At 37.4% G+C, this 11,023-nt stretch overlaps 2 protein-coding genes across 2 annotated transcripts in view; both read right to left on the bottom strand.

Annotated features, from left to right (window-relative positions):
- Positions 1 to 1,260: 1,260 nt before the first annotated feature.
- LOC106100913 (Down syndrome cell adhesion molecule-like protein 1 homolog) lies at positions 1,261 to 8,260 on the bottom strand. The gene is made up of 13 exons (XM_013279978.1): positions 8,173 to 8,260; positions 7,865 to 7,994; positions 7,600 to 7,784; positions 6,913 to 7,092; positions 6,621 to 6,809; positions 6,257 to 6,490; positions 5,913 to 6,127; positions 5,538 to 5,652; positions 4,820 to 4,985; positions 4,320 to 4,471; positions 3,645 to 3,809; positions 2,954 to 3,055; positions 1,261 to 1,760 (listed from the first exon to the last, which is right to left on the bottom strand). The coding sequence occupies exons 1-13, from the start codon at positions 8,258 to 8,260 to the stop codon at positions 1,633 to 1,635; spliced, it is 2,049 nt and encodes a 682-aa protein (XP_013135432.1). The 3' UTR covers positions 1,261 to 1,632.
- Positions 8,179 to 11,023, bottom strand: part of LOC106100912 (Down syndrome cell adhesion molecule-like protein Dscam2) — a 49,660-nt gene continuing 46,815 nt past the window's right edge. The window contains exons 17-24 of the mRNA XM_013279976.1: positions 10,834 to 10,978; positions 10,535 to 10,683; positions 10,223 to 10,433; positions 9,852 to 10,047; positions 9,615 to 9,781; positions 9,163 to 9,245; positions 8,726 to 8,863; positions 8,179 to 8,390 (exon numbers count right to left, since the gene is read on the bottom strand). Of these exons, the coding sequence (XP_013135430.1) occupies positions 8,308 to 8,390; positions 8,726 to 8,863; positions 9,163 to 9,245; positions 9,615 to 9,781; positions 9,852 to 10,047; positions 10,223 to 10,433; positions 10,535 to 10,683; positions 10,834 to 10,978 (1,172 nt within the window). The 3' untranslated portion in view covers positions 8,179 to 8,307. The remainder of the gene's footprint in view (positions 8,391 to 8,725; positions 8,864 to 9,162; positions 9,246 to 9,614; positions 9,782 to 9,851; positions 10,048 to 10,222; positions 10,434 to 10,534; positions 10,684 to 10,833; positions 10,979 to 11,023) is intronic.

Here is an 11,023-nt window from a genome sequence, read left to right as displayed (position 1 = left end):
GATAAAAAGTAGCCTATGTGTTCTTCCAGACTATGCTCTGAACCTGTGCCAAATTTCATGGAGATCCGTCAAGCCGTTTAGGCTACAAACGCTAACATCCATCCATCCATCCATCCATCCATCCATCCATCCATCCATCCATCCATCTAAACTTTCGCATTTATAATATTAGTAAGATTGGCTGGCAATGTCTTCTATTATTTGTTATTATGGAGAATTATCAGTATTTAAATTGATGACCTTTCTTTGTAACTAATCTTTTAAATAAAGGTCAAATTTAGATAAGTCGTTATATTTTCTCAATTCTATTGAATTCAAATATACTAATTAACTTGCTAATTTCACAACTATACTATTGACATGAATACGACAAAGTTAAAAAGGTACAGTCGTGGAAATCTGCGGTGTTTTACAGCCTTATTCCTTACGAGGCAAACTTCGCCTCTTATAAATAAACAATAAGGTAGCTAAGAAGTAGAAATGCAATTAGTCTTTTACCACTAACCGGCTTTTTTCACATTAAAACCTACATCCTATTGGTTATTGTGTGTGTCGTCGTTTTAATGTGTTGAAAGGACTAGCTTTTAAAAGTGGAACACCGCCAGATTCCCCGATTGTACATGATCTAATATTTTATGAATAGACAACGTACAAAACGGTTGTACACTTAAGATAAATCTATTACCTATTGCAAAATGGCAGTTAAACATAGTCAAATCTTAGGTTTATTGTATTATAAGCAGATAGTAATAATTAAATGCGATTCTAGAACATAATTAATAGCTTAGCTTGGCCAAAAATATGACACCTTTGTCATATTTCGGAAAAATTAATTAATTTCTTTGTGTACATTGAAAAGTGACGTAAAAAAGAATCCGAATTAAGCGACTCTTGGCCATGGTTTTTACATTCTTGGTTAGACTATAAATATTATGTGTAAGTAGTTTTTATTATTACAGTTTGAAATCAAATTATATTTTGGCACATTAATACAGTTGTGTAGATGTTATTAATTAAAAGTTTATTTTTAGTATAGATATTTAAAAATATATCAGAAAATTTGTATGTAAAAGTTAATTTAGCAAACTAAACATTTACCAAAAATTCTTGAGCAAATATAAAATATAGCTACTGGCAGCGTAAGTTTACTTAAGTTATTGAGCTAAAAAATTCTAAGATCAGAAGGACTTTTGAGCAATATAAAAAGTTCATATAAATATTACGATTTTGAAACATACAATTTTATTCTTAGAGGGGAACCTTCAAAAACCTTTCTGTTTCAAAGATGTTTAAATGTAATATCTGACATAATATTTATTATCCAAAAAATCTACGTTTGTAAATTAGATGTCGTCTATATTAATATTATTGGTAAAAGCAGGGTAGTATCTAGTAGATAAAGTCTGACGCCTTTTTTTCTAAAATTCAAACCTTTTCAAATCATAGCCATCATCCGTTATAATTATTCGTCTGAATTTGATTTTTAAACGTCTGAATTTAAAATTCGAATGTAGAATCGATGTAGAATCTATCGTTATTTTTTTTTTATTTCAAAGATAATTTTATCGAGTCTTAAATCTAGTGCCTAGGCTACCTAGATATGGTGTCCTTATTCGATCGGTCCTTATGGCGTTAGCTGTGCTCGTGATGTGTTCGCGGCGACAGCGAGCCAGGGCCGGATTCCACGCTGGAGTCCCCAGCGTACACCTCGGAGAAGCCCCCGCCGCTGCCCCCGCCGCCCGCACTGCCGCTTGTGTTTGCTACATTAACATTCATTATTGGAACGTTAGGAAGATCAGCGCTGGGTGCTTCGATCAGAAGCATCCAGCATTTATTGCTGAGCGAGGACCCAATCCGGTCAGCACTGCATACACATTTCAATTATTTTGTTTGTCCTGTTAATTACGTGTTTATTATTATTATTATTATTATTTTTTAATTACTTTGTTGTGTGTGTGTGTGTTTTTTTTTCTCTTATTCCAAATTGTGTTGTAGTGGTGATAAGATTAAATGTTATTTTATTTACTTATTTATTTATTTATTATGACCATATTTAAAACTAGCTGTAACTCGCGAGTTCTTCGGTGTAAAATTAAAAAACAACAAAAAAATATAGCTATGTTAATAGAAGCGATAACGAAGTTTTTAAATGATGAAAGATTTTTTTAAATAAGCCCAGTAGTGTTTGAGTTATACAAAAACACAAATATTTCCTATTTTTTAATATTATTATAGTATAGATATAGATCTTTTAGAGTATAAGGTAAATATATTTCATAGCGAAACAAAAATTACGGCAACTTGTGATATACAAATTCGCAGGAACGCCGCATTTCATTTAAGATGACCATTAATTTTAAGTGAGTCATTCTTAAATGTTTAATTCCATTCCAGTAAGTCTTTAAATTATACTCATTACTGCCAGGTAACGGACATTTATTTGAATATAAATGAAATTGCTGCTAAAATTTATTATTAAAATGAGGATCTATAACGTTAAATGACATTTCTAAAGGAATAGATTACAATCGTTTACTAAATTATACAGTATGTTCTATTATTCAAAAGGTTTCCTTATTAAAATTTGATAGAATAAAAACTTTCAAAATCAACATGAAAGTAAAACTTAAGAATAAACTGAGTATCAAAGTTTGTATTAATATTTGCTTATACTCAGTTTATTCCTAAGTTAAATAAAAGATGTCAAATTGTGTCATTTCAACAAAAGCAATCAGCGCGGCTTACACTTAGCCAGTACAGTTGATTACTAGCACTCAATAACTGGACTCAAAATCAACTTGTACAGAGTGGACGTTAAATTTTACAAATCCATACAATCTATGTATCGGCGCCGCTGTCCAACGGTATTGGCCAAATGTAAACCGCGCATTATACTTTAATATTTTGTAGGTATTAGCACAGATAATATAATACCATACTAGTAATAACGTACCGTGGTGTGGCAGCGGCACGCAGTAGGAGGTGGCGCAGTGACGCGGACGCACCTTCTCATAGCGGCTTAGCTGCTGCAACTCGCACTCTGAATGATGCTTCTCTACTGCGAAAATAATTCACGTCACTACACATACTTAACTACCCCACTCAGAGTCGTTAAGTAATCATTAAGGGTAAATTAATCTGTCTGATATAATGGATTTACTCTTTGTTGTAGATGTAAAAAATAATATACGATACGACTTTTAGTTCCGTCTCCTAACTTTTATAATTAAATACCTGCAATGTGTTCTTTCAACGCTGAAACTTTCACATTTTCCTATTCAAGATTATTGCATCAACTAAATGAAAATATGCAAATTTCATGAGAAATCCGCAGTCATCTGTTTGTAATATTTTACTCACTTTGTGTTATTAACTGACACAGTTTTTTACACTATTATTACGAAGAAGAAGATTTACTTCTACTATACTAATTTATAATGATTTTATTTTAGTTCAGTTTTATTATAGAGGAAGGATGCATACAACATGAGAACTGCTAGAATCATGTTGTCAATAAAAACCAGATAACTTAATTGGCCACTGTATCTAAACACAGCTTTTGTCATACTTAACACAATGGTCACTTATACTGCGAGCTTTCATAAACATCGCAGTAGCATTGCATGAAAACAGCGAATACTTACCTTCCCTATCCCTGTGTCTCTGCGGATGCTTCCTGCACGGGCGGTGCGGCGGCGCGTCGTTGTCGCGGTGTCCGAACGTACGGAACTGCAGCGTGTGGTCCAACGTCGCCGCCGTCGCCTCTCCTCCCACCGCGAAAGTCGCGTATGGACTTATCTCATAGACATCTGATAAGATATATTAGTAACTAGCTCTGGCTCGTGACTTCGTTCGCGTTAAAATATAATAAAATATACCCTAAGCTACATAAAGATAAATTACCTTTTAATTGGTGAAGGAAATTTTGAAATCGGCTCAGTAGTTTTTTTAATTATTTCTATACATACAAAAATCCAAAAATCAAAATCTTTCCTCTTTACTTATCCTATTATTATAGTTCTTATTAGTATGAATATAGATATACAATATATTAGTAAGTTAACCGTGTATTATAGAAAGCTGTATAAATAAATTTCGTTTAGTTCATCAATTTAGTTAAATAGTTCATTCGAAAACAAAGTTTGCTTGTGCAACATCCGTTGATGTTCAGTAGACAGAGGCTTGTGTGATCAACGAAGTTGTCTAATTGGATTAAGAACTGATCAAAACAGCCAACTAAACAATAACCAAACTATAAATAAACGATGCGCAAAATAAATATCTATCTAACGTATCTAGTACAAATAGTATCATGATACCTGATGCCGGTGACAGCTTGTCATGTTTGTAGTCGTGCTGACAGTTTCGGATGTTCTGCTGCTCTGGACAGACAGACTTGTCGGTGCTCGCCACAGAATGGCTGCAGCGTCTCGCCTCCTCGTCCACAGGACCGCCGCACGGCCATAGAGTACTGAATAACAACAACTGCTTACTACCATAGCATCTGACGTAAATAATTAGAAATCCGTTAACACTGCCTACTGCGGCATTTGATTTATGTTAGTTTGTAAAAATCACTTTATCTAAAAAAAAAAAAACTAAAACACGGCGTTTAAAAGCTATTGCTCTTTAAGTATCTGTCCTAATCTGTCAAGCGCTTAACAATCCATTACGTTAATTTTCTTAAGTGTTCTAAAAGTTTTTGAAATTTGATCACCTTATTGTACAAAATAATCATTGTTATTTTTTTAATAAAGTGTAACATGTAAAGATAAAAGGCCTACAGCTCTATTATGAAGTTTTCCTTGTTCTTTTATACCTTCGCTTAGCTAACAACACTAGCAGCAAAGCGACGACCGCCAGCGCTGCGAGCGCTGCAAACGCCAGCGACACAGCGCCCAGCACGCGCTCCGTGTCCGCCACGCCGCCCGCCGCTGGTACAGACCCACCTTCCGATTGAAACGCCACTGGCCGACGTAGTCTCTCTAAACAAAGTATCAAGATACATTACTCAATTAAAAAACGAATTAGAAACTCGATACTCAATCGTGATTCAGAGCGGTAGCATTGCTCCTAGGTTATTCAACCTGGCTACCCAACTGTGTAGCAATCTTTATCGAACAGGTAATAAAAATAATCACACAGAATACGGTACTGTACATAATATCACTAATTAGGGACATTATCGAAAAACTTTTAACAGTGTTACAGATAGCAGGATGTTAAGTAATTGGTTAAAAGCTGTCGTCTTTATTGCATAAGATGTCAATTAACTTAAGATGAGCCCATTAGTACCTATTAGATGATATAAAAGCTTCATTATTATATTAGGAATATAATATCTCAATGATCAGAATAATGAGAGAATTAGCTGCATTTTAAAATTGAATTGAATTCTTCGTTCCTTAAAGAATTATCATTCTATACCGAAAATATAGAATCCCAGAAAAAGATTTTTAATATAGTAGCAAGTAATATGTTTATGTCAAAATGAAAGTTGATTTAAAGAAGAAATATAAATAAATATGAGCATATACCGCCAGAGTGCGTTGTAGTCGCTGCGTATATTATAGCTTGGTGGCGAGCAGACTCTGTGGCCGTCCACAAGCGTAGAGCGTACCACGTCGCTGTGGCTAGTTCATTCACCACCACCTAAACATACATCAAACACTCTAGTATTACCTACTTACAAAGAACAAGTAAAACAGTGGAGTACTCATGTACTATCAGGTAAAGTCCTGCTACTCGCTTCTACTTATTAAACTTGTCTTGTTCATTTTATGATGACTGTTGGAAGGAACCCATAGCGTAGATTACGTTAACTACGAGTATACTCTTTAACATCAGGTAACTTTTGTTTTCCACCTTCTCTGTGTCGTATAAGTCAAGACTTGAAATATGTACTGTGTTACCTCACGATGATGATGTAAAGATGTTAAGTCAGCGTCTCTCCAGATGGCGGTGTTGGAAGAGTCCGCGCGTCGCCACTGCAAACGCACAAGGCGCGCACCGCAGCGAACCGCCCGTCTCGCGTCCAGCGCTAGAGAGCTGCTGTTGCTCCATACAGCTGCCTCCGCGCCTTGCTCATTCTCCTCTTTCACTTCTCCTCCGCCTTCCCAGACTAACACTACAATATTATCCATACATTAAACCGACAAGTGATCAAATATATAAGAGCTGTTCAGAATTAAAAAGCCGAGAATTCTTTTATACAGTTACGTCATTTGTTTTTTTGAGTGTTCGAATGACCTTTTACCTGGAGGTTTCGTTCGGACCAGTAGTGGCGCGGAGGAAGGCGAGGGTCCGGCCCTGGAGTGCGCCACCGCCCGGACAGAATATGTGGCCCCGCAAGAGAGTGCTCGCAGCACCGCGCCCGCAGCCTCCCCGCCCGCCTCCAGCCGCCGCTCCTCGTCTCCCCCGCTTCGCAAACTCACAGTATCCATACTATCGGCCGACTCATCCCGGACACGCATCCACCATATTGTGAAACCTTGATAAAAAATAAACTTATTTGTCCTCAAAAGTCTTTAAGTAATAAAATAAACTATCGATTCTGCCCTCTAGAATTGTATTAAAAAACGTCTGGAAGAAACAATCAATAACAATCTCTTAAAAGATACCATGTGGTGGCGCAGCAGGATGATGTGTAGTGCGCCAAGTAAGTTTGGCCTCGTTATGCGCGGCGTGGTCCAAGGCAAGTGCGGGCGCGGACGGCGGCGACGCACAGTCCACGCGGTACGTCACTTCCTCCGAACCGAACGCGTTACGAGCCGCGCACGTATAGTTGCCACAAGTTGATGCATCAACTTCTGTACAAATGTTATTTCCATTACGGTTTCATAATCTATTTCTCATCTTAACAGTTTATCTTAGCAGTTTTATGTACAAAAGTAACCTGTTAAAAATATATACCGTGTATTGATAGATGTCCGTGTGGTGTGAGATGTGTTCTAGGGTCGTGTGTAACAGGTCTGTCACCACGCAGCCAGCGAGCGCGCGGTGCGGGCTCCCCGCGCCATGCGCAGGCCAGTTTTAATGAACTGCCGCATTTCACTCTCGCCCATACACCGAAAGACAGTAGTCTGACTGTTGCTAAAACAACCATTATAATAATCAAATTTAGTAAAATGCACTACGTTTTGTTGCATTCCCAATTTTTATTGTAATTTTTTTCTTTGTAAGTCTTGAGTGACCGTAGATATTTTCATTAAAATAATCCGAATTGTAACTACGCAATATCTTAATCAACTTTAAATTTATATTCAGTACTCTCGATACTTTTTACCACTTGAAAAATTCGAAATTCAATTTCTTATCAACCTTTACTTTTTATTGCAAAAACTTTTATGTAATTACTTGAAGGAAGTTTTTAAATTGCTAAAGTTTCTTAATAATTTAATGGACTTTAGTTCCAAACATAGAATATAACCGACGATCTTATACTCTTGATAGGCATTTATATCTCTTGATATTATTATATACCCACATGATTGTAATTCGTAAGCAATACATTTTCCTCATACAAAAATCAGCTACTGTAATAGCACTAGAACATACCGAACATTGTTATAGTTTTTAAATGCATTTAACTAGACTTACCTCTAGATGTTGTCATTGCTGGTTGAGGGGCAGATAGCTCACCTTCGCCTGCCACTGAATGTGCCGCAACCCAAGCTTCGTAAGTAGCCCCTTCCGACAGTGATCTTAATTCAGTTGATCCACCTAATCCAACTGATGATTCTTCCCCTTCTGGCTGAACTGTTGTAGTTTGCGGTGGCCTTTCTCTACAGGTTTATTTCCAAATTGTTTTAGCCGCGTAAAAATAAACTTTGAAAGAATTAATAGTAAACGATGTTGAAATTACCTTCCCAGTTCTCGATAAAATACTGTATAATATAGTATTGGTCCATTCGGTCGACTTGGAGGCAACCAACTAACAGCTAAAGATGACACAGATGTCGCTACTACTTTAACTGCCGCTGGAGGACCAGGCACTAAAAAAGTCATGACAAGATTTAAAACGATACATTGCTACGACTGCGTAGTTTTAATTTACAATTACACCATTTTTTCCATTAATATCCTCTTTAAATGGAAAATGCATGTAAACTGTTAATTTAATGCGATAATCAGTAAGGCTTTAAAGAAGTTCCCGTTGTAAACAAGACTAACCATCTTGGTGAGTAGTACAATGTATAGGATGAGCGGGGACACCGTCACCCGCTGCAGTATACGCTAACGCCTGTATCGTGTAATTCATATGCGGTCGCAGTGCAAGTAGTAACGTTTCAACGCCCGCTACTCTCTTCACTTCCGCCCCCGCCACTGCACTTGGACCACCGCCGCCGCGCACCTCCCATTCCAGCCAATCTGCCGCTGCCGACAAACAACTGCCATCACTCAGCTTAGAATGTACTAACTTACTACGAACAAATTGAGAAGCTTGCTTTAAAACCAATTTTGTTTATTAGTCAACTAGCTTACATTTCTGAATAACTGGTTCATGATTATAGAAAACTTGATAATTTAATTACTCTTTCCTCATCTACTGATTTACGTAATCGGGATGATACTAGAATTTCCTTTTTCACGAAAACGAACGAATTTAATTTGGTTACTATGCAGGTAAAAACATTTTTTTGGAAATAAGGGGGACTTTACAAACATACAATGCAAAAAGAAATTAAGTCACTGGTTGATTTTATTTTGATAATGAAACACTCACTATGTTCAGGGCGATACAGTAACTTGTATCCCAGCAGTGCGCCGTGATGCGCGTGCGCCGGCGGCGGGGACCATTCCACTTTCAGACTTTGAGGCGATACTGCGCGACATCGCACTGCACGTGGACCCTCCGTAGGCACTAAATAAACATTGTAATTCTTACAAATATTATACATGTAAAATTTTAAATGGATGGATGGATGGATGTTTGTGGCCTAAACTGTTGAACGGATCAAAGTAATTTGTAATTGATGTAGAGGATAGTCCAGAAGAACACATAGGCTATTTTTTTAGTTCCACACGGATGAAGTCGCGGGCGAAATCTAGTTTGATGTCTTTAAAAACTTGTTCTTTTGTTTATCTAAAATGTTATTGTGACAAGTGCTTTTTATACTTGGGTAAACTATGTTAGGACTAAGCTGTTGACTTTATACTTACCACTCTCTTGTGTGAGAGTGTTAACAGGAGCAGTGGCCGGCCCCGCGCCCGCACTGTTAAATGCTCTGACGCTTATGGAGTATCTGTTTAAAAATGTATATAAAAATTGTTACAATTTTCTGTAATTCGGTAAAAATCATTTCATTAAACAAGGGACAGAGATTCGAAAACAAAACGGCAATTAAGGCAATTTATCTCGATTCTCATTAATAACACGCCTTTTTGATCGTCATTTTGTTTTACCCGAGTGTCTAATTTAATGAATTAATTTATTTGCAAATGAAAATAAAGTTTTAAATTAAACTTTAACATTCAAGTATTAAGGTTTTTTTTTCGTCTTGTTTTTATGTATGGCAGACAAATATATCACCGGTCCCTTATATTTAGATAGCTTGAACAGATTACCTTTAAAAGCATATAATTTTTTAAACCAAAAAAAAAATGTTACTAACCTCGTGTAGTGTTCTAAACCTTCAATAGTGTATTTATTGATTTGACCACGGACAGTCGCGAACTCCATTCCAACATTAGCGCCGCTGGACATGGAGCCATCAGCTGACGGCCACCACCACACCGTGTAGCCTAGGAGTTCTCCGTTCCACGCTGATGTTGGAGGAGCCTATATAAAGATTTGTAGGTAAATTTTGGTAAAATCTTATTAGGATAACTTTATAAAAGTGATAGACTACCTGCCATGCCAGTTCGACAGTGGCAGGTCTAGGCGCAGAAGCACGGAGACTGATGGGCGCACGCGCAGGCGGCTCGTGTAGTGTTAACGCGAGCAGCGCCCTCGTGTGGCTCGAAGCGAACTGCGCTGTTACAGTCCTCGCTCGCACTAGGTACGCTGTGGCAGGTTCCAGTCCTGATATAGTAGCGCCCTCTACCCTACAAATTAAAATGGATGAAATGAAACTGAACATAGGGTCATTTTCTCTTCTTAACTTAAGTTATTGTGATTAATATTAAAAGAAAAGTAAATAAATTAACTGTAAACTAACCAATTTTAAGATTAAATTCAGTTTTTTTTTATACACAAACGAGTATATTTGAATTGACTTACTCGGTATAAGTATCAACAGAATGAGCGGAAACAGACACGTTGTGTGTATCGGCGTCTCTCCAAGAGTCCGGGCTGGTGGAATCGTGCTTCCTGTATTGTACGACATAGCCCAGTACGGGCGAGTTGCCGTCGTACGGTCTTCGCCATTGTAGCCGAACGGAACGGGACGTTGTTTCTAATACACGGAAATTTGCTGGAGGTTCTGGAGGCTCTACAAAACAAATCTACGGTCAAACGACTAGAAAGTCATTGTTTTTTCAATAATTGAAAATCTAATATTTAAAGTTTCATTTTATTATGGTTAGTTCATACCTTGAACACCAAGATGTACGAAATGGTCGGACCGGCCATACGGATTTGATGCTTGACATCGGTAAACACCAGAATCTCGTCTATCAGCTCTCTCTAATACCAACTCACTTCTCAAGCCTTCAGCACTGCGAGTCTCTGAGATACTCATCCTAAAATAGGAGAAAACATTAATATTTAAAATTTAATTCTTATAAACTTCCAATTAAAAAATCCTTCTTCACACCAAATGTAATTTGAATAAGATAAACAGCACAAGACCATAGGTAAGCTAACAATAGAAACCTCTTTACTATTCCTACCGGTAATCAGAGTTAGGTAATGCTCGTCCTGAAGTACTCCAAGTCATAGAGAGTGGGTTGTCTCCGCGCGCCACGCACGCCAGCCTCACTGTGTCTCCGAGTTTAGCTGTCACATTCACCGACGGAGTTTCAAATCTTGCTGGTTCTAAAAACATACCATTCACGTAATACTACGTTTAGATCTACGCTA

This window comes from Papilio polytes, unplaced genomic scaffold, assembly GCF_000836215.1.
Source record: "Papilio polytes unplaced genomic scaffold, Ppol_1.0 DF824024.1, whole genome shotgun sequence".
Classification (NCBI taxonomy): domain Eukaryota; kingdom Metazoa; phylum Arthropoda; class Insecta; order Lepidoptera; family Papilionidae; genus Papilio; species Papilio polytes.
Note: the sequence above shows the minus strand (reverse complement) of the source record. Positions and strands in the feature narration are given on the sequence as shown.

Coding starts and splice junctions, on each gene's coding strand:
- LOC106100913 (XM_013279978.1), bottom strand. CDS start 8,260: ATGAATTACACGATACAGGCGTTAGCGTATACTGCAGCGGGTGACGGT. Junction 6,128..6,256: donor GGTCCGAACGAAACCTCCAG/GTAAAAGGTCAT, acceptor ATAATATTGTAG/TGTTAGTCTGGGAAGGCGGA. Junction 5,653..5,912: donor CTTTACATCATCATCGTGAG/GTAACACAGTAC, acceptor ATGTATGTTTAG/GTGGTGGTGAATGAACTAGC.